Source organism: Durio zibethinus, chromosome 6 (genome assembly GCF_047325235.1).
Source record: "Durio zibethinus cultivar Kanyao isolate XHJ-2024 chromosome 6, ASM4732523v1, whole genome shotgun sequence".
NCBI lineage: Eukaryota > Viridiplantae > Streptophyta > Magnoliopsida > Malvales > Malvaceae > Durio > Durio zibethinus.
Window position 1 is genome coordinate 31,179,947 of NC_143167.1, and position 22,441 is coordinate 31,202,387.

The 22,441-nt window shown below is 32.7% G+C and overlaps 2 protein-coding genes and 1 pseudogene across 4 annotated transcripts; 1 reads left to right on the forward strand and 2 right to left on the reverse strand.

Annotated features, from left to right (window-relative positions):
* Window positions 1-2,464: 2,464 nt before the first annotated feature.
* On the forward strand, window positions 2,465-3,306 carry LOC111285506 (uncharacterized; annotated as a pseudogene). The gene is made up of 3 exons (XR_016343067.1): window positions 2,465-2,622; window positions 2,732-2,872; window positions 2,997-3,306. The product of XR_016343067.1 is annotated as an uncharacterized LOC111285506 (transcript).
* A 3,900-nt stretch (window positions 3,307-7,206) lies between these two features.
* On the reverse strand, window positions 7,207-10,651 carry LOC111286107 (bHLH transcription factor RHL1-like). Of its 2 annotated transcripts, XM_022875904.2 has the most exons (7): window positions 9,903-10,651; window positions 9,705-9,809; window positions 9,451-9,612; window positions 9,204-9,269; window positions 8,691-8,756; window positions 8,393-8,461; window positions 7,207-7,933 (listed from the first exon to the last, which is right to left on the reverse strand). In XM_022875904.2, exons 1-7 carry the CDS (start codon window positions 10,428-10,430, stop codon window positions 7,550-7,552), a joined length of 1,380 nt encoding a protein of 459 aa, XP_022731639.2. In that variant the 5' UTR covers window positions 10,431-10,651; the 3' UTR covers window positions 7,207-7,549. The 2 variants fall into 2 exon arrangements, with proteins under 2 accessions (XP_022731639.2, XP_022731640.2); XM_022875905.2 differs by lacking the exon at window positions 8,393-8,461 and having other exon boundaries at window positions 7,410-7,933.
* A 6,112-nt stretch (window positions 10,652-16,763) lies between these two features.
* On the reverse strand, window positions 16,764-20,818 carry LOC111285092 (NADP-dependent glyceraldehyde-3-phosphate dehydrogenase). The gene is made up of 9 exons (XM_022874333.2): window positions 20,515-20,818; window positions 19,845-20,038; window positions 19,619-19,747; window positions 18,459-18,578; window positions 18,196-18,332; window positions 17,945-18,100; window positions 17,471-17,849; window positions 17,268-17,384; window positions 16,764-17,183 (listed from the first exon to the last, which is right to left on the reverse strand). Exons 1-9 carry the CDS (start codon window positions 20,657-20,659, stop codon window positions 17,070-17,072), a joined length of 1,491 nt encoding a protein of 496 aa, XP_022730068.2. The 5' UTR covers window positions 20,660-20,818; the 3' UTR covers window positions 16,764-17,069.
* Window positions 20,819-22,441: the final 1,623 nt, after the last annotated feature.

Consider the following 22,441-nt stretch of genomic DNA (forward strand, 5'->3'; position numbering starts at 1 on the left):
TAATCTTGATGATCTCTTAAGATTTTTTAAATTCAAAAGCGATATTGAAATAATAGAAATTTTGGATTTTCCATTTTTCATTACACTAGGAATGTTGATATTGACCACCCCCAAAGTAGAGGATCGATTCTTTAGGGCTTTTGACTTTCCATTTGCATGGGTTAATTTGTGTAATCTCATCTCATCATTTGCTTAATGATTGGGGAAGCAAAAGAAATTCATAAATAATGAAGCAGAAACAACTCTTCCCAATAAAGGTTGATCATTAATGTGTGTATAAATGATACTGGTATTTTCACTTTCCATGTAGCTGCCTAAAACACTGGCGACGAAATGAACCCAAAATTTAGCAAATTCGGTGACAAAATGAGATCATCATCGGCCACCAAATTTTGTTTTCTTCGTTAAAATTTTTCTTACATGAAACTGTTCACTAGTACGGATTACAACTTCAGTGAATGAGAACAGCTACCCTCTTCTTACTGTACAACAATGAACATCTCTTCTCTGGCCGGCTTTGAATATAAATTGTACTACCTGTTTGGCCCAACTAGCTACATGTATAGGCGAATAAGGCAAGCTCTTCTAATAGCCACATATACTCGCTAAAGCTTCTCTTACATATATATTTATAGGACAGACAGACAACGTTGCTTTATCAATTTTGCAGACCAACTTCATTATCAGAAATCGGCTACCACAAACTCAAAGCCATTTTCACATATATATATATATATTATCTCTTACTTTTCCTGCAGAAACGTTATCTGCTGCACTCTATAATTAATGCAAGTGGGGCGGCTGTGGTTTGCAACTTGCAGCTTAATGGCATTTGACTGTCTGCTAAGAAGCTAAATGACAATACGAAGTACTTTGCGTCTGCTTCCAAATTCAACACTATATATATATATATATATATTACATACAGCCTGTTTTTCCATTTTCTCTTAAAATGCGTGGGAAGAACCCTTACTGTGATTACCACTTTAATCGACAACGGCTCTTGAAGCTGGAAAAATTATAGATACCAAATTTGATTTTTGTTTTTAGCCCACTTAGATCCCTATGATTAAACGCATATATAATTGAGATTGGTTAGGTATTACAATTATTTCTACCGACAAACTGATGCCATCAAACCAAAGCAAACTTGTTTATAATTACTTCTCTAACTTCATCTGATCTAGATAGCAAACTGGCAATGTTCTTAACAGTACTGAAACTGATGGTGTGAAACCAATACCATAGTGTTAATTGAATTGATCAGTGCATAAAAAAAAAAAAAAAAAACAAAAACTGATGAAGGAAGAAATCATAAGCCGCAAATCAAATTAGTAAGGATGGGAAATGAAAGAAATGCAAGCATGGGCAAAATGTCAAATGCTAAGGAGAAGGTGGACAGGTAAAGTTCCAAATCATTATTTCTGTTAGTATTACGATAGTTTTGATATTATTTATTAAGTAAAAAATTTCAAATCAATTAATTATTTAAGTTTATATAAATATAATTAAACAATCAATTAATTACATAAAAAATAATAATTTAATATAATTCAACTCAATCGATTTACTTTTATTGATAAAAAAAATTCATTAATTATAAAAAATTACAAATATAAAATCAAATCAATCACTCATAATCAATACTCATAAATATTTTCAATCTTTTTTAATCTTATAAAGTATTATCAATCCAAACAATATACATAATTATGTGTATCCATGCATTATAATAGCCAAATAAATACATATTCATGTGCATTCATGTGCCATACTTATGTAAATTATTTCAATCTTTATAATATACTCATAAACATTTAAATATATACACTTATAATACGTAAATTTTAAATAATTTTATGAAGTGTTTATCTCATAAAATTTCATAACTCTTTTACATATTTTTCTCATATTTAATCTTAAAAATTTTTTATCTATTTATAAGTATACATACTTGCTTATTAAAAATACTTTTCTCTTAATTTTTTTTTTAAATTTTTTTATCAATCAAACAATATGTAACTAATCTAAAACAAATTTCTTATGAGATTTAAATCACTATTCATAATAATTTCTACCACCGATCCTATAAAACCTGTGACTAGGGTTGTTAATCAATTTGCTTTAATTCCTTATTCCCCTTTTCTTTTCTTTCCCAAATCGTTCCTTCCTTTTCTGAAAGTAATAAAAACTACAGATTCTTTCTAAGAATTGTTTAATTTTTTTATCAGATTCATAATACATTTAGATTTAGATTTCAATATTGGCTCGTATTCCAGTTATTCTTTGTGATAAACAGGATAATCTTTATTCCATTACTCACATCTTTTTACTATAAAGCACTGATGGGCCATTCAAATATCACACAATTTCAGCCCGTTCACCCAAATTAGTACTACATAAGCCCGTAGTTTAACCATGGTCCAAATAAGCCCAAACTAAAACCCTAATGGAGCCCGCTTGTCTTGCCTCCAGAACAAGGAACGAAAAGTAAAATATTAGGCATTTTCTTGTTTTCTTTGGCAAAGACAGTAAGCCATGGCGCTTGAAGCTTATGCAGCCGGAGAATCAGTTGAAATCCACACTGACGTGCTTTTGAATGCCAGTCAAGCTTGCTACAAGGTCCCTCTCTTCATCCCCATCTCTGTAATCTTTGTAAATTATTGCAAAAAGACCCTTTAGAATTTAATCTGAATGTTTTTTTTATTCATTTGGGTTTTGGGTAAAAAAGGCTCGTGATGCATTCTATTCTTGCTTGGAAAAGCTATCGGACAAGAAACCCACTGAAATGGGATCAGTGGGGCTCCCCCTATACCCCAATGAATGCAAACGTTACTGGGAGGAGTACTTTAAGAATTGCCGCGTTTCTTGGGTATCTAATTACTATCTAATCTTGGTTATTTAGCCATAAATTTTGTTTCTTTTCCTTTTTTTTTTTAATTTTGGGTTGAATTTGTTTTTCTTTTTTTTTCTTTCTTGGTTTGGGTTGTGTGTAGGTGAAACATTTTGATAGTTAGTATTCTAAGACCAAGCGGACGCAGAGGTTTCTCGGTGATAGGGAAAGGAGGAGAGGTCCGTTGTCACTTCCACAGACTTACACTTTCAAGCCCCCAACCTCTACTTGATTGCTTATTGACGCTTTTAGACTGTTAGGGGCTGCTTTAGTTTGTTGAATACTTTTTGTTGAAATTGCACTTGTATCGTGTTACTTCGGGATATACAATCACATAAATGCTTACTGGCATTGATGGGAAACTGCATATCTGGTAATTGGTAAAGAAGTGATATTGGTATTTGCATTTGGCTTTATAATCGCGTTCTGGTTCTAAAATGTTTTTTTTGTGTGATTTCAGGGTGCTTTTTGTTCTTATTGACTGAATTCCTAGGGATGCTTACTCATAAGTGACGATATAACTTTGGGAGCAAAGAGTGGTACTGTGGTTGCATTTGAAGTGAATAGTACTCAATAGGTTCAGTCTTTTTATTTTTGGCGGGGGTGTAAGGCTTGGTTTGGGCCCCTGAATAAGATTGGACCAATCATCATGGGCCCATCATTGGCTGAATCTTGCATACTTTATTCATGTCAGTGGGAGGTGTCCTAGTAACACGAGCTTAAGATTTGCTGAACCATTGGGGATTTTATGCAAGTTATTGGCTTTCCACGTTATCCCAATTCAGCTCTCTTGATTCATTTACTACATTGATATGTTTGTGCGGTGTAAATATTTGGTTAACTTCATCCTCATTTCACCTAGGTGTGTACAATGAGATGCATTTCTGTCTGTCTTTTTCAATCGTTTTAACTTCCTGTTCATACTTCTGTTTTAAAGTTAAAGTCAGAGCTGTGTGTTGTCATCCATCAGTTCTCTTCTGTTTCCGTTTTCTAAATTTAGACTATCTTGCATTCTATGCATAAGACTTGTATCACTTTGTTCCTTTCTTTGTTTTGACTCATACTCTCAAACATGTCCCTTTGCTTGCTCTATGCGCTTCTATCTTTTTTTCTGAATCCTTCTTCGGTACCTTTTTGATCTTATCTTTGTTTCTCCTATCATATCGATGATGACTACAACCTATCAAGTTGAGTTTCCCGGGAAAGATTTTGCTGTTTATACGAAATCTATTCATGATGCAATTAGTTTTAGAACTCATAAATATAACAGTTGGATCTGTTGCCAAGCCCTGGCAAGATTTTGCGAACCAGCATTAATCTATAGTAATAATTGAAATTTTCTTCCTTTAATAACTTTACCTCTGTACTTAAGCACGTGGCATATCATGAGTCTGAGTAGTTTATTTCATACAAAAGGCAGGTAGAACTCTTCTATTCATATCTTCCACTCGTGTATAAATACAATCCTATTGGTTCTCCATATCTTATGGGAATCAATTGGACTCAGTCACCTTGATGTGGCTCTGCCAGTAACACTGCCAAGCTTGCGACTGTTCTTGACTATTCAACTAGTGAAGCTGTAATTTGGCTTCGACAAGGAGTTGATTTATTGCTCAAATATAGTTTTTTTATAGGTTTAAAGTGAGTTTTAAAACATGGTATCTATCTGTCATGTAATACTCTCTCTAGACATGCACACATAGCATTAAATTTTATGATTAAGAGGTGTTCTTGGCAAAGGAATGAGGGAGTGATATTCTGAAGACAGCTAAGTAGTTTAAACTATTGAATGAACTTATTGAAGAAGACATCTGATTCTGAAATCTGAACTACCAGCTTTGTTTGATAGTGTTTTTTTTTTTTTTTCTTTCCTAAATGAATATAGCTTTTGCTGGCTTGTTGGAGCAAATGGACGGGCTAAAATATTCTTTAACCTGCTTATAGCTGATATGGCATTTAATTCTTAAAAATAATGTCTCATTGACACAAAGTAGTGCACTTCATGTCTCTTAATACTCCCATGTGCCTGATGTGGATGTATAATTTCATTAGATATCAATAACATCTGTTGAAATTGAGCTTCGAGATTTGTAGCCACATATATATATCGTCTCTCATGCACACAATATATATTATCAAGAGATCATTGCAAATGTTGCAGGGTGATGATTTGCCAATGTGAAGAAGCAGTAGGTGAACAGTTTACTCTGAACTTCATCTACTATTAATCTAAATTTTTTGAGAATATTTGGGGGACGCCTTTAGCTGTGTAAAACTGGGTTACCTACCATTTTGTTTAAAGATGACCATTGCTCTACTTTGTTGTGAAGTAGTAACAATATAGAACCGACCTATTGAATTTTGTTGGATAACTTACCCACCGAGGTCTGTCTCTTGCTTGAGTGGGTTATATATTTCTTGATTTTGCAACCAAGATCTCTTTCATTAGCTGTAGCCTGCTGGGAGAATTGCTGGTTCCCTATTTCGACTTCACAAACGTTGGTTACAAGCACAATGGCATGTCAATGGTCATAGCTTTTTAGTAATCAGCAGCACCTCCTCAATATTTTCCTATTGACCATCCGTCGTACGATTCTAGAAGGGATGGGAAACATTCAAAGGAATATTTGTTTATCAAGCTGAAAGAGGAGAGAACCTATTAATTTTTCATATAACTAATAGCTTAACTTCAGCTTTATATAATAATCAAAGGAAAAGAAAATAGATTATCAAACTAAAATACTATAATAATCATATGATTTATTGATAAAATATTAAATTTTTAATTTTAATTGTCGAAATTTCAAACCTAACAAATTTAATTAAAAAACTAATAAGCTGTTGTCTATGGGGACAGCCAATCCCCGGTTATAGGACAGTGACAAGCACACGCTTAAAGCTTTGACTAGGCCGTTGAGCCCTACCACGAGAACCACAACACTGGTTAGTCGCTGCCCACTTCTCACCTTTATTTCAATTCGTTTCTTCGTCAAAAACTTATAATTAATTACAAGTTCGTAGCCCTGATGTTTCTTGACCTACCAATCCTATTTCACTGATATATGATATGTTTGTTTTTTCGGCCGACATGAGAAAAACAGTCTCACCTTGGGAATACTAGCCAAAAACGTAACTCCAAATTTACACAACATTGTTGAAGATTGAAGACCGATGCTTGATGACAAATTTTTGTTCAAGACGTCATTGTTTCTTCGGGAGGTAGATTCATATTTGAGTGGGAGGGTGGTTGAATCCCTGATTTTTATTAAGGGGTCAGAGATGATGGATTAGACAGGCTTAAGTACAAGGTAACAAGGTCGAAAACCCCGAATTGGGTCAATGCATTTGATATGACGTTATGAAAGACTCCAAGGAAACATACTTACAGTAAAAAAAAAAAAGTCAAACACAAGTTTAGATCAATTGTTTTTTCTCATGTTTATTCTACTTGTTTTCTTTTAGAAACAAAATAAGAAATAAAATAAAGAGTTGGATTTTAACCAGGAAACTAACCCTAAATACAACAAGAAAAAACCATAGCTCATGCTTCTATTAGTGCATGTTATTGACTATGTATAACCTTACTCAATTTTCAGAGGGGTTTTTCTTCTTTTTTATTTGGAAAAAAATTATGCATTAATTATTAAATTAAATATTTACATGTTTTAAAGAGAAGTTATTTTGTTATTTTGAATTTTTTTTAAATAATGTGATAGAGTAAGGCGTCACCCATAGGGCTGAAACAAAGAAATAAACAAAGGCATTATTATGATTTTCAAATGCTTTACTTAATTAATTTATTATCCACCTTTATAAAAATTGTATAACTCAATTATTTTAATTGCAGATAAAACAAAAGTAACACGCCGTTGACTTGTAAGCATAACGTTCTCTAAAGTCCACTGAATACACATCAATTGCTCAAATGTATTTAAGAAAGCTTAAATAAAATAAAATAAAAATAAAGAATGGTGTAGAAAAGAAATAAACTCAAAAGTTACCAAAGCTGCCACTCCTTTTTAGATAATCCTCCCAATGTCATCCATAATAATTCCCTAATTATTTAAAGTGGTTAATCCTCTATTTAATTTTTTCCGTACAAAAGATCTTAAGTTAAAAAATTTTACAAAAAATTTAAGTATTGATATTTAAATATTAAATTTGGTAGATATCATTTACATAAATTAATTAAATTAAATTTTAAATTAAATTTTCTATTAATTTAATATAAATACCAACAACATCATCGACTCCATGTTAAGAAAATAATAATACCCTTCATTTTGATGTTGCATTGCATTGGACAGCCCAAATTGAAATTTAAAAATATATATATAATAAAATAAAGAGACAACCAAAAACAAGAGAAGATTGAAATACGAAGAACCTAAACCAAAAACAATTAAAATTATTTAATTATAATAATAAAAGTTGTTCTAGGAGTTGGGTGATCCTCCTTGTTTGTTTTTTGTTGATGTTGTGGTTGAGGTTAGATTTGGGCTTTGGCCAAAGTCTAAGTAAATACGGCGTCGTTGCAAGACCACCTTAGTTTCTTAGACTTAAAGCTGCCGTTAAATTACCTCCACAAATCATTCTTTCCTTTAGATTGAACTTTTTTCTTTTACAAACCGAGAAAAAAGTCAGTCAACTCCGTTATCATGGCTTGGAGACAGAGGCAGCATCTTTAACGGAGCCGTCAATAGGGCCGTTACCCACTGTGGCTGACTGGACAGTCAACACGGACATGCTAGGCGAGGAAGGCCCCTCACCGCTGGATTGAAGCAGCAGGTGGTTGCTGTTACCGTTATTTGGGTTTGCATTGTTGATCATGGGATTCCTGGAATGACATGTGGCAGTGGAGATGGCGGTGGCGAGGGAGATGGGCATGAGGCAGAGACCCTTCCCTTGTAGGTACTGCATGGCGGAGCCCATGTCCTCTTCCATCAGCTTGGCCACTTGGTGCTCCGTCACCGTTAGGCTGTCGTTAGGTGACGACGTTTGCTTGCCATTAGCACTCGTTTGAATACAATCACCACCTCCCTACAAGGACAAAACACATTGCATTCTTTTATGATTGTCCTTTTTTTTTTTTCAAAGAGATACTACTACTACTACTACAAAAAAGAAAAGTTTGAGAGAGAAAGAGAGAGAGGAATCTATGAAAGTGGGGGGCACGCGTGCTACTTTTGTTTTGTCGTGTAGCGGTGTGGTTGAGGAATGGTCGGATTTGAGAAGAAGAGTGAGGGAGTGTGATTTTAACAAGACAAGCAGCCTTTTCGATGCTTCATTTTTTCATAAAATGACATGTAATTTTCTCTCATTCCTTTATTTCTTTTTATGGAAACCAACCACCTTGTTTTTTGTTTTTGTTTGTTTTCTTTTTTTTTTTTTTATGGGGTAAGGTTTTGTTTGTTTTTTCTTGGTTAAAGGAACAAAATAGAGTCAAAATTACCAAGGTTAACAATCCAATAAAAATCAAATGGTAATATTTAGGTTTACCTCAGAGGGCATATCAGCAACAAGGGGAGCAACAGCAGCTGCACCGCCCAATCTGCTCATACTTAGAACCTGTATTGTCCAGGAAACAGCAAAAAGGGATCGAGGAGCAGCAAAGGAATTTTATTTTCAGAAGGCCCATACAATTGGATTAAAATATTTCATCTTAAAAACAATGTCAACCAGGTCAGGGAATCCTTTATAATTATTGTAATTAATCAATTATAAAAAAAAGTTATTTTTTAAGTCATATATACTAACAGAATAGAATAAAAAAAATTAAGAGAAAGAGAGAGGAAACCTTGACTTGGAGCTGGAGGAATTTGACATAGTCGATGATCTCATCAAGCATCGAAGCCTTGTCTGTCTGTCATTCCACAAATCACCGCCCAACAGATCACAAAACTTGTTACTATTCATCAATTAGCTTAAATATATGATCAAAACATAAACATATACTTAACAGGGATTAATTATTTTTCCCAACTAATCTTATAATTAAATTATTATTAAAGATATGATGAAGCTTAATAAAAATCCCGATACATTCGGTTCCTAACTGCACTCTTCCTGGAGTAAGGTTCGGGACCAACTTATATCACTTTCCAGTTTCCAAAACCGATTGTTAAAATTAAAGTCAGAGCAACATTAAAGACACTGTACTGTGACGATTATTTTAACCTTCTTCTGACACCTGTCCATATGTTGTTGATTTATAGTAACCTAACATTGACCGGAGAGTTATAGTGTTTTCCCCGGAGACCGGAGCTTATCGAGCTTCCAGTTACAATGAAAAAGGAAAAAAAAAGTGTACCTTGTTGGCATTGGGAACCAATTCCTGAAGAGCTTTCATTCGCTCTGCAATTCTCTCTCTGCGTAACTGCCAATACACATCATTTCAGAACACGGATCGAATAAAATCATTTTTGAGCTTCCTTTGTTTTGTATTGTACCATAAAACAACCAAATCTTCATCAACTTCCATGGCAGGCAAACCCAAAGAAGAGAAAACTGAATAAAAGGAAAGAACCCACAAACAGAATTAATAAGAGTTCTCTTACTCTTTCAGCGATACTGTGAGGGTCAGTAGCTTGACCCCTCCTTGCCCTAACTCTTTGTTTAGGTTGAGCCGGTGTACCCCCGGTCGTCGAACCACTTGCCTGACTTTGGTTCATCACTGTTCCTGCTGTAACTCCGAAGTTTTGTGCCTGCATATTCCCTCCCTGAGCAATAAAGGCACTATGAATATTACTTCATTAATGTTTTGTTTGTATTACTATCTTTGTATAATAAATAAAGAGAAAACAAGGCGTGCCTGAGGATGGTGAAAATGCTGAAACTGGTTCGATGACTGATTAGTTCCATGCAGAGATCCCGCACCAAAACTATTACACAAAGCTTGAACGGAACCATCTCCACCCTGCAAAAAAAAAAAATGATCACTCATTATTACGTCTACATATCAATATACCACCCAAATAGGAAACTAAGAGAATTGAAAACTGAAGTGAACCTGATGATTAGGGGATTTAAACGAAGACCCGTCAACGATATTGTCGTTCTGATGAGACCCAGCAGCACCACTACCCAAAGATAAAGGCATCGTGAACCCTCCTCCTCCACCTGCACCAGCGGCAGCGGTGGCTCTTCCCTCTAACATCATCTGCTGTTGCATCATCATCTTCATAGCTGCAGCAGCGGAAGAAGAGCCTCCTCCGCCGTTGATTTGATGTTGTCTAAGCTTGGAAGCTAGAATCTCATCGTAGTGGAACCCAACATTGTTATCTGGATTAGGAGGACCCGTTTCATCAGATTTAGGTGGGTCCCAAGGTGATTTGAGGTCGGACCATGAGCAAGAAGGGAGTGTCGACAGCATCTGTTCTAAAAAGTCATCGTGTGGCGACGTGGGATCGAACTGTGGGTTTTGGATCTGTTGATGGGCGTTGCTGTTTCCGTTGCTTTGAAGGTCTTGGAGAGGGATTTGCTGAGTTGGGTTTAGAAGAGAGTTCATAGCTTGCATTTCCCGGCTACAAGGCTGCATAATTCTCAAAAACAAGGCCTTGAAAAAAAGGATAAAATAGAGTAAGATAAGATAGAGTTTTGTGGAAGCGTTTATACTTTGTAGGCTGATTGGTTGTTGTTAGGGATTTTTAGAGAAATGGAAACTAAGAGAGAAACCCAAGAGGAATCATGAAAAGTTTGCTTTTTCTTTTTTTGTTGTCGAGTGAAGATGAAGGGACGAGCCTCTTCTTTATCTTTGTTTCTTTGGGTTTGGATTTGGATTTGTTATATATTAGACTAGCTTTGTTTGGGTGTTGTTCTCAGTTTGCTTCAATCAATGCTTCTTCATTGATCATCCCTCTCTCAGGTTTAATCTAATTCCCAAAATAGCCACTCGTTTGTCACGCCACCCAGTGCCAGCGCGTGGCTCACTTTCATGTCCTTATAATTTATCATTGTGAGTGTTTAAGAAAAGATTAATTTAAATATTTAAGATCGTTTCTAAAAATTTTTAATTTAAATACATATTTATCATATTATAAAATGAAATTTTATTTTTATTTTTTACAATTAAAAATGAAATTTTTCTTTAATTGTAATTATACACTATCCAATACATTATCAAATATATTAAACATATTAAAATCCTAAAATTCTAAATTTAATTTTTTTGATTGTCTAATTATATTTTAATTAATTAACAATATATTATATATTATTTTAATATATAATAATAATAATAATTATTATTATTATTATTATAACTTCTTTTATATTTGTAATTTCATAAAAAATTTCTTAAATATCAATAAAGTTCTTCATTATATTTTTTTTATATAAAAGAAGAGATCGAAAGTATTTGAATTTAAATTTTAAATTTATTAAAAATTATTTTAAAATTAAATATATAAATTAATTAAATTAAATTTAAAATTTTTTATTAAATTTTTTATGCATGTATTATAAATAAATTTTGATGATTCAAAAATATCTTTAATTTCATTATTATTACGGGCTAAACATTCAAAGAAAAAAAAAAGGTACTCGATAAGAAAAAGACTACATATTCATATGTGAGTTGAGTGCACGGTGAAAGTAATCGCGTGGAATGGCATAATGACCTCCGAGGTTTCGCGTGGTCGGCCAGTATCCCACTAGGGTTCGCTATCAACTCGACACGAATTGTCGAAACTACCCTTAATTAATAATCTCACGCGGCTAATTATCCTCAAAGCAACATTCTTGTTGGCAAGAACAAAACAAACTCATGATTTCCAGCTCTTCTCTGGTTATACAGAACGGCTACTGTGTCGTCCAGAGAAAGCGAGTTTCTTTCCTTTAACCTAAGCGAGAGTAGGGATTTGCAAACCCACTTACCCAAAATTTAGCCGAGCACAAATTTTTTTTTTTCTTTTTCTCATTTTCATAACTAAGTTTTGGCCTGAATTTCGTGTGAATTTGTTGAATTTAGTCATATTCAGGTGAACATTGAAACTTTGAAAACATTAATCAGTTACCTTAGAGTGATAAAAAGGGATTTGTTTTAATCAATCACAAACTTTTGATAATTGAGTTGTGAGTGAAAAAAAATAACTTCAACTAAAAATTACAGGCAAAATACTAATGCTTAATATATAAATTATTTCTAGTCTTAATAATAATGGGCAAATAAAGTGGTCTGATTGTAGCTTGATTGCCTTCCCTCGAAGGAAAAAAATATTTTGTTTTTTTTAATAAAAATTATGAAATTTTTAAATTTTTAAATATCTTATAAATGATTATAAATTAAATTTCGAATTCAAATACGATAATATTTTAATAATAGATTTCGTTAGCAAGTGTCTTAAGGAATTTTTTTAATATTATTACGGTATGTACATTTTCTTTCGATGCATTGTAATTTAAAAATTAATTTTTTATATTATAATTAATGTAAAATATTATTAAAAATAATATTTTTAAAAAAATTATCTTTAGACATTCGTTAGTTAAAATTTTTAATGATAAAAAAAAAAACAATTATTAGAACCTTCATTTTAATTAAGGCATGGCTTTCAACATAATTATGTCCCAATTACTACAATGCATTCACCTAGCTTATTCATTTTCTCAATGAAAAACCGATATAAGATTCAAGTATTTATTTCCTCCCCCAATTATGCAAAAAGAACCCTTTTTTTTTTTAAAGAAAGATAGCCTCTTCTTTTTTCAAGTGCAATGCATTATCATTTTTGTTTTTCCATATAACTCAAAATAACATTTTGTATATCATTAAGGTTTACTTAATAATATCTAATATAACATTAATCTATACTTTGATTATTCATGAACTTATATACTTATAAATCTATGATATTTATAAATTTATTTAATTATAGAAAATGTACTTCATGTTTTATGTCATTCAAAAATTTTGAATTTTAATTCATATTTACTATTAATTAATTATAAATCAAATCCAAAATAATGAATCAAACTATTTATAAATTTAATTATTCATGAATTTATGACATTCATAAATTCAATTGATTATAAATAAATGTACTTAATTTTTAATGTAATTTAAGTTTAATATATTCATTAAATAATATAAATACAAATAAATTAAATCATATTACTGATAGTTTACCTGATTTAACAGTACAAGTTTTATTATCTCGAGATTTACTTCCTAAAGAATCCTGTGTGAAAAATAAAAATAAAATAAATTATAAGTGAATAATATATCAAAATTTTGCTTCTATAATATATATTAGAACATAAATTTTTATGTTATCAATTTAGAAATTTCGATTTGTTGTTGTATTTTAACTTATTTTTTTTATATTTCAATGTTAAAATAACTCAAAAAAAAAAAAAAAACTCTCAAAAACGCGTAGAATGTGATATTGTATAAATATATATTAATTGGATTGGAATCACAATGGCTAGCAGACACAAAGTTATGCATATATCTTAGACTCAACCTAAAAGATTACATTTCCAATAAGAAATACTAATTGGAAATATGGGTTTGCAGTAAAGAATAAAAAAATAACTTGGCTAGGATCTCTCCAACGCTCCCTCTTTCATTTCTTTATGTACAAAAGAAAATCAAGAAAATCAAGACCTGATCACATGTACATGTGGATCTTGATACAACTCGATGGTGATGATCATGAGTTTCATTGCAAGACAGGAATATTGCATGGTGGATAACAATTTTTATTTATCGTAGTTTCTCATCACTTCCTATTTCAAAATATACTTTCAAAAGATAAATTTAATATCTATGAGATATATTTCAGAAAGAAGGTTTTTATCTCTTTAGGTAGTTTTAAAAGAGTTAACGGATGTCTATATATTATTTTTACTAAATTTAATAATTAATTAATAATATATTTTTTCTTTAAATATCATCCTATATATAGCGACGCCTTGTTGTTAATATTTTGGACAAATGAAATTAAAAAAAAAAAAAAAAATTTCATCAAAATTGCCTTCATTAATTGCATCATACGTGTGCCATGTGAAAAAACCCTTTGATTCTTCTACTTCATTTTTCTTTAAGGTCAACTGAAAAATAATAATCTTGAGAAATTCAACATCTCTTCTACAATGTCACTGCTCGGCCCTTTCACATATTAAATCACATATTTACTGCTAGCAAGTATATCTTGAAATCCCCCAATAATTGATTGCCTTATCACGGTTTAATTAATCATTTTAACAACTTTAAAGGCAGAGAGGATAATTAAGTTTTAATCATGTTTAAAACTCATCAAAAACAGGATCATTAACATATACAAAAGCAATTAATTTTTAAAGACATGATTGAGGATCATGGCTTACAAAATAATAATAATAATAATAATAAAAATATTATTTGGTGGAAAGGAGCCTGAAGGTTTGAAGACAGAGGATCAAACCCAGTTCAAGAAATTAAATATAGAAAAAGAGATATAGAGTTTTGGTTTTGTAGGTATATGTCCTTGTCTTGTTCCAATCATATCCCACTTTTCTTTACACCTCATACCCACCCACTAATCCTAAACATTTATCTGCCACCCCATTTCAATTATAAACCAAATTAAAACATGCTTATCTTTTTAAACCAATAGCTTTTCTATTAAAAATTTTTTTCCCCTTTGTAATGATAATATATACACAGTTTATCAAACAGAGTCTAATTTAATCCTATTTACTTTACTAGTTAATATATTTGTTCTTAAGAGGAAGATTAATAGTTAAAATGGCCTATTCTTTTTATGCAAGAGAGTTTGTAATTTGAGAATATAAAATAAAAGTTAAAGTGATCAAATAAAAATTTTATATCTGTTAGATATTGTGTTTTAAAAGTCTATGCATGTAGTTTTGACGTCATATGATATTAATTAAAATAGTATAATTTGCTTATGTCACATTAATGGATGTCCTGAATCGTGTAACATGTGGTATAGCATATATATGGAGTAAGGGATGAAGGAAATGAAAATTTCTTGAAAAAGAAAATTCCAATTCCATTTACGTTGAATCAATCATTCAAACAACAATTTTATGCTAAATTCGATTAATGAGATCTCTCATATCATCATATATTTCAACACTGAATTACTGCGAACAAACAAACCTAGCTCTTTTATCAAATATTCGAGCTAGTTGCCCTTTATTCGTGAAGATTCATTTTAGTTGGTTTATTTTTATCAATCAAAATGAGACTTAGCAAATTTTTATAAATAATCTTAAAAAAAAAAAAAAAAAGGAGAAGCCGATCAAGTAATTTTAAAAGAAAAAAAAAAAAAAGTTGTTCATGGAAAAAGATAATTGAAAAGCACGTAAAATAAATGTGCTTTTAGATGGAAGTATTTTTCACGTAACTGCAATTTCACTTACCAAATTAAGGATTGCTAAGTTACTTTTTTCGAATTAAATGCGAAATGTTTATATTAGAAAAGGGTTGAAAATCACATAATTAATGAAACTTTGATAACATCTAAGTATCTTTTTTTTTTTTTTTTTAAATCTAAGTATCTTTAGTATATATACACTACTCCATTTAGATAGGTTTATGTTGGTAAACTTAGGGTTAATTTGATCACAATTTTAGTTAATGTGATAAATATAAATATGAAATGAAGGACATGGGTTTTTTTTTTTTTTTTAAAGAAGGAAGGACATGATTTTTAAACATTATAAAACTTTGTGATAGTCAACTCCTAAAGATTTTTTTTCCTGCCAAATATGCTTGTTTAATTTGATCATAAATATATATAGTTTTATATTTTCTTCTGGTCAGCATACTCCTTAAATTAATTAAAAGCATGCTCAAACTGTGAGGCCCACTTAATCATCGTTATTAATAATTATACATGTAGTTTAAAATCATTTCAATCTTGAAATCCTAATCCCATTGAGTTTTTAATACCAACTAATTGACAGAAAGGAGAATTGAATTCTTTGTTAAAGCAAAAGGGTTAAATTTATGCCTTTTTTTTTTATATAAAGAAAGCTGTAATTTGAGGATAAAAGAAAGTGTTGACGTACTGAAATTTTAATTTTAATTTTTTTTAAATATATGAATGAATTAATGAATTAAACGTAGGTTCAAATTTATGGAATGATTTAGATTTGAGAAATGAGAATCCAATCCATCAATTATATTTTATATAAAGGCTTAAAAGGGTCTAAAAGATGGGTTCCACAGAAAAAGTAAGCTATGGGCCATTAATTGGGTGGTTAAGCATAAATTATTTTTGGGTTTTAAGTCTTAAAGAGCCTACTAAATATGGGCTCCACAAATTGACTCGCCTTTAATTTAATTTATATATGCTAATACTAATATTCCATAATAATTTGAAGGTAAAATAAACAAAGGCTTAGGGATTCTTTTCTTAACTATCAAGTATCAATTATTTGGAGAGTAATTAAAGAAGATAGTATCCTTATTATGACTAAGACTCCTTTTGGTTAAGGTGTTTGATGATTTGATAATAATATTAGCGAGATGCGACAACATTTAAGTTTAGCCAAACATGAGAATTAGGTTGTAGAATATGAAAGTTTTTATTAATTCAATGACGGCAAAGTCTATTCCAAAATTGAAGATTTCAGTTCAAATTACAGGCACAACTGTTTTTAAATATGTAAACAAATTTTATTAATTAATATAATCTGGGCCTAAGAATGGGTTTTATTTGAACGAAAGCATGATTTGCAAATCATTGACAAATGGTGATGCAGGAATCAGGATGATGAGAGATGGAGGCCCCTTTCACGCCCTCATAATTTGGAATGTCCATTGCCTGCATCATCATTTTGTTCTTTTGGTCAAAGAAACCAGGCCACAACTTACCCCCTACTTGAAAACTAGCATACAATTTACATGTCAATAACATGTTATAATCAAACAGTTCATTGCAAAGCTTTGGTTTCTTCTTCAACCATGCTTCGGAAAAGAAGCAATGCAGTGACAACAAATCCAATTCCCTTGCTAAGTCCTCAAAATATGATAACTAGATCACTGAAATCAGCTGAAACTTTGATACATTTGATAACACACAATATAGCTGGTTGCTCATTCAGTCATTTGCGTGTCCCCATTATTCATCCTTTTCACTAAACATCATATGGCTGGCAAAAAGTCTAAGATAAGTGGCTCTGATATATTTTATGTATTCCCTAATGGGTAATACTATGATTACTAACCCATGGTGTAAGATGGGGCTGGCAAATTGATGACGGTGCTCTTGATCTTTGTCATCATGTTGATGCTGTTGGTAACCCCCTGTGATCCGATTCCACTATCTTTTAAACCCTGTTAGGAAATCATTTGTTAAGGTTCGTGAAGCCAGTCCAAGAAGAAAAGCATTTCAAGTGGGGTTTCGTAGATTTTATTTACCTGAAATGGGAAATGGTCTGGTCCACGAGCTGGTGCAGAATTGATCTGAACTGTCCCGGTCTCCATTGCATCACTGATCAATATTGCCTTATTGACATCCTTAGTGAAGACACATCCCTGCAATTTTTTTTATGCATTTTTCAGTATCAAGCTACTATCATCGGAGAAAATTTTCAACACTTTGATAAGTTTATCACCTATACCTGGAGTCCGAAGTTGCTAGCATTGCAATGGTGGATTCCTTCCTCAATGGAGTTGATCCTTATAACTGGCAAAACTGGTCCAAATGGCTCCTCCCATGCAATCCTCATATCAGGTCGAACGTTGTCTAACAACAATGGCCAGATAAGATTGCCATCTCTCTTGTATTCCTGACAAAATGTAGCTCCTTTCTCTTTTGCATCCTTGACCAGCCCTTCAATGAAATTTGCCGATGACTCTGACACAACTGGAGTGATATCACAGTCATCCTCCGGTGGCCCAACTGTTAACTTTGCCAATTTAGCCTTCACCTTTTCCACCAGAACATCAGCAACAGATTCCATCACCAAGACAACCTTAACAGCAGTGCACCTTTGACCACTGGTAGTGGTAGGTGCAAAAGAGTTAAGACCATATTAATGTTATTACTAGTGAAAGTAGTTAGTGTTGTCACATTTAACAGAATTCTTTTCAACCTGTAAGAAAATCCTCCTTTTATTATGTTTGCAGCAACCAAATCTAAGTCAGCGTCCTCAAGTACGATACAGGCATCTTTTCCTCCCAACTCCATCTGAAGAGGGATCATTCCTGCTTTCTTCGAGATGGCAATTCCGGTGTCTCCACCCGTAAAGCTGAGCAAAAGGAAAAAGCAAGTTATACATGGATAACTAGCTATATAGTAAAATGAGGGAGCTACAATAGTGTCCACAAGATGAACTGGAATTACCTTATACAGTTAACTCCAGGATGCATAGTGAGGAAGTCACCAATCTCAGAGCCTCTCCCTGTCACACAGCTGATGAGCCCTTTGGGAAAACCAGCCAAATGAAAGCAGTGCACCATATGAAGAGCAGAAACTGCACCCTGGAAGAAGTTTACAGGAGACATTTTAGATTTTTTGTTTTTTTGTGCTAGAAATAATTTTAGTACACCATCCTATTCAATTATGTGTTTCAACATGTGTTATCAGCTTGTTTATTTGTAAAATACCTGTGTTGGTGGCTTGAGTACAAGGGAGTTTCCAGCAATTAATGCTGGTGCAATTTTTGAAACAGCCAGGTTGACAGGATAATTGAATGGTGGAATGGCTAGAATCACTCCAAGTGGAATCTGCAGTTTAAATCATAAACTACATCATCAAAACATAAAAGATATGAAACAACAGAAGAGTCATGTTTATACTTTATATTGAGAGTAATTTTTCACATGAAATTGTTTTCTCACTGGTAGAATTCAATAAACATGTCTCGCTCAGAGTTTATGGCAAGGATTAACAAGAAAAAAGATAATTGATTTATAGTAACAATGAAGAGTCCAGACTGTTAACCATATTAATTGGTTATAAATTGATTAAGCAAATAAGGACTAACATTTTGTTAATCTTTTACACCAGCTCTATGCTAATACAATTACTCAAGCCAAACATGCATCAGAATTGGCATTTCTTAATTATTAATATTTATAATCTAAAACATCTTACATTGAAGTTAAACAAATGGAACTGTGACTTTGCATTGATGATTCAATGATAAAAGGAAGTAACAGAAAGAATTATGGGAACTGAAAGAGTACGGTGAAAAACAAATGAAGTGGATAAAAACTGGTTCAAGAAGTCGTTTTAAAAGGTTTGCTTTCAGTACTTTAGATGTTATCTTTAATATCAGATGAGAATGGCACTTATAGGAAACTCTCTGCTGATGCTACTCAAGGATGGGCAGGAAATACAAATGCAAAGATGCCTGCCTGCTGCATATAAAAGAATCAAGATCAACTAAAAATCTCACATCCATTGACCAACCATAGGAATTTTCTCCCTTCCCGACTTATACACTAGATGTGGATGCATACATGATGCTCCTTATCAGTCTGGACAGTGTGGTGGGATGAGTCCAGATAATAAGTTTGGACCTTGGCTACATTATTAATAGAAGACATATAAGTTTCTCCACTTTACAGAACATTCAACAAAAAGGAAATGAGTAATCAGATGACATTATCTATCCATGCAGGTTGTTTTCTCAGAGTTTTGTATAAGGATTTCCATTAAATGTTGGAGCAATGAATGAATCGATACCATAATTTGTATCAATTCAATGCTATTTGACAAGAACTTGAAGAAATTTACCATGGGATGAGAAATGAAACTTTACCTTGGAGGTGAGGCAATATTTGGTTCTCTCATTACCGGGAAAACTATCGGATACCAGGAATTTCCCTTCGCTAAGAATCCTAACCCCCTCTTCAGCAGTGTAAGAAACCAGATCCCCGGACCTCACAACCTTCATGGAATCAGATCAAAACCGGTTTGCGTAAGATCATTTGTTCACTTCTGAACTAAACAAAATGCATGGACAATAGCTATAACAAATTATATACCTCGGTAACCGCATCTTTGGCTGGTTTTGCAATTTCTTTAACCAGGCACTCAGCAACTGGTGCTTTATGCTCCTTTAGGATGGCAGCAGCCTTGTGAAGGAGCTCTGCTCGCTTCCAAAGGGGAGTCTTAGCCCATGATTTTTGCGCAATTTTTGCTGATTCCATGACTTTGTTCACTTCTTCTTGTGTACAAGCTGTTTCAGCACCATACTTAATTAATTTCACTAAGTAAACAAACCTGAAGACACCAGACATTTGTAGATCACATTTTTTTTTTCTCATTTCTCTGTTTGATTTTTGAGGAACGAATAAAATCACTGTTAATGCTTAGGTTTTGGTTGGTCTTCAGTTTACCAAGACATGCAAAATTGCCATTAAATTTGATATTAGCCCAATAATTCAAGTCTGGTCTACCCTGCATATTACATAACTATATCACTTTGATCAATATAGAGCATCACAAAGAAAACAACAAAGAAATCGATTTTATCACAAGAAGCAAACTTAAGTTTCAAAGTTAAACATCAGCAAACTTAATAGGAATGAAGAAAACACCCCATCTTTCTAAAGAAAAGAAAAACTTGATATGAGAAAAGTTTAAACCGAGAGCAGGCATATATGATTACTAGATTAGCAGAATACAGTGATTTTACAAGTTTAGCTGTTTAACCTTGAACCCTGTACTGAGTTTTTCTCGTAGTTGGGTTGATAATAGCAACAGTTTTCCCAGAAGAAGACTTCTTCCATTCTCCATCAGCATAATACTTGTAAACATCTCCATCCAATATCTCTGCAAAAATTCCAGTCCCAGCCATTTTGAAAACCCCCAACAAAGAAAATATACTTGTTTCCTTTGGATTTCCTTGCTTCAAGAGCAAAGATACTTTTGCTAGAGAAACAGAGAAGAGTGTGTGGAACGTAGAGTGAAAGGAGAGGTAGGGAGTGTCTGGTGTGAGTTGATGCTATATACTTACAAATATATATAGGGAGAAGGTGAGCCACGCCTTGCCTTTGGTTGCAGCTACTTCGGACAAAAAGTTTTGGGTTAGGTGGTTCACGTTGTGACAAGTTAGACGTAAATAGTTCTAACGTAACTTTTTTCCTCTCGCAAATTCACTCTAGCTGACCTATCAATAGATTACAAATTAAAATGTTCGTTAGCCTCGATATTGCCGTTACTTCCACTTGGACTCTGCTCCAACTTCTTATGATTTTTTCTCCTCTTTTACCCTGCACAAAAATAGCAGAAATGGAGGTAGATATTGATCGCCACTGTTTGATTTAATTTGTTGTGCTTGAACTGTTTTACAGTGACTTGACTTCATGCTTTTACAAGTCAGAGAGACGAGTTCAAGCTCGTTTTAATAATATGTTTGCATAACATTGGATTGCAGTTTTTTTTTTTTTTTTACAAAAGAGGTTGAGAACAGAAAAATAATTTTAAATGCTGGAATTTGAATTATAATCCTGCTAGATGTCATAAAAAAATGGCTGCATGTAAGCTACGGGTTCGAATTGCAGTACTTAACCTAGTGCTTAAGTTAGGCAAAGTAAGCTTTTGCACTTATAAAAATGGAACCGAAATTAGTCTGGTTTTTCTAAGCGAAGCCTGCGGTACTTGCAAATCAGTCGCTATAAAAATTTGTGGCTCAAAGTAAAAAGTATTAATTAACTGGAACCTTGGAAATTAATTTGTTTCGGCTTATGTGCAGCTATCAGAAACAAATGGTACTTTCTTGTCTACATAAGTGCCCCCATTTCCCCTTACGTAGTCGCCAAAGCTGTCCCAATATCAGATATGGCACCATGAATTCACGATGAAGCTATAAATTTTTGGGTTATTAATAGTACAAATTGAGTTAATAACACTCAACCATGATATGATCATAAAAGAGTTAGGCCAAATTAATGGATCTGTTGAAAAGATTTTCATTTTACGATGAAAATTTCGTTCAAGATTATTACAAAAAGATTCAGGATTTAGTTAAATTTTAAGATCAATTACTGATAGTTGATTAATTTTTTTTTGTTCAAAAGAAAAAAGAGATGATGAGATTAAAATTCGCGTCCATATATATTTTTTAAAACCTCTTAATTATTAAATCAAAAGGTAAAAAACGATTTATATTTGAGGATGTGCATGTCTTGTACCAGCAAATTGTTATCCTCACCATCACCGTGCCAATGCCATGCCTAGTACCATCCTGCATAAACTACCGTGCCCCAAGTCTTCTCCTCCCCTTGTTGGGAGTTCAACAGCACTTCAAACACAGGTTTTACAGAGGATGGGTTTTCTTTTTGAGCACGTTTTATCTACTCCTCGAAATAAAAAATATGACTTTTCAAGAATCCCAAATATGCCATTTTAAGAATCCCTTGAATGTGTGGCAGTTCACATGTGTTTTCTTTGTTTTTACATCTGTGGAAATTATAACAGCTGGTGAAATTTCTAAATTGTTCTGTATAAAAAAAAATAAAAAAAGGACCACAAATTTCAAACCGAAAAGAGCAGTAACTTTGTTAGCTTTAACCATAGAAGAGTTAGCTGGAAATTTGGAAGCGAGAAATCATAGTAGTGGTGGATAAACCTCGTTGGC

Bases quoted from the DNA above. Each gene is read 5' to 3' on its own strand.
- LOC111286107 (XM_022875904.2), bottom strand. From the start codon at position 10,430: ATGCAGCCTTGTAGCCGGGAAATGCAAGCTATGAACTCTCTTCTAAAC. The intron at 9,810-9,902 runs GTTCACTTCAGT...TTTTTTTTGCAG, and splicing joins TTAAATCCCCTAATCATCAG to GGTGGAGATGGTTCCGTTCA. The intron at 9,270-9,450 runs GTAAGAGAACTC...GTGTATTGGCAG, and splicing joins CTCACAGTATCGCTGAAAGA to TTACGCAGAGAGAGAATTGC.
- LOC111285092 (XM_022874333.2), bottom strand. From the start codon at position 20,659: ATGGCTGGGACTGGAATTTTTGCAGAGATATTGGATGGAGATGTTTAC. The intron at 18,579-19,618 runs GTAAAGTTTCAT...TTTAAACTGCAG, and splicing joins AATATTGCCTCACCTCCAAG to ATTCCACTTGGAGTGATTCT. The intron at 17,385-17,470 runs GTATAGGTGATA...AAAAAATTGCAG, and splicing joins CTAGCAACTTCGGACTCCAG to GGATGTGTCTTCACTAAGGA.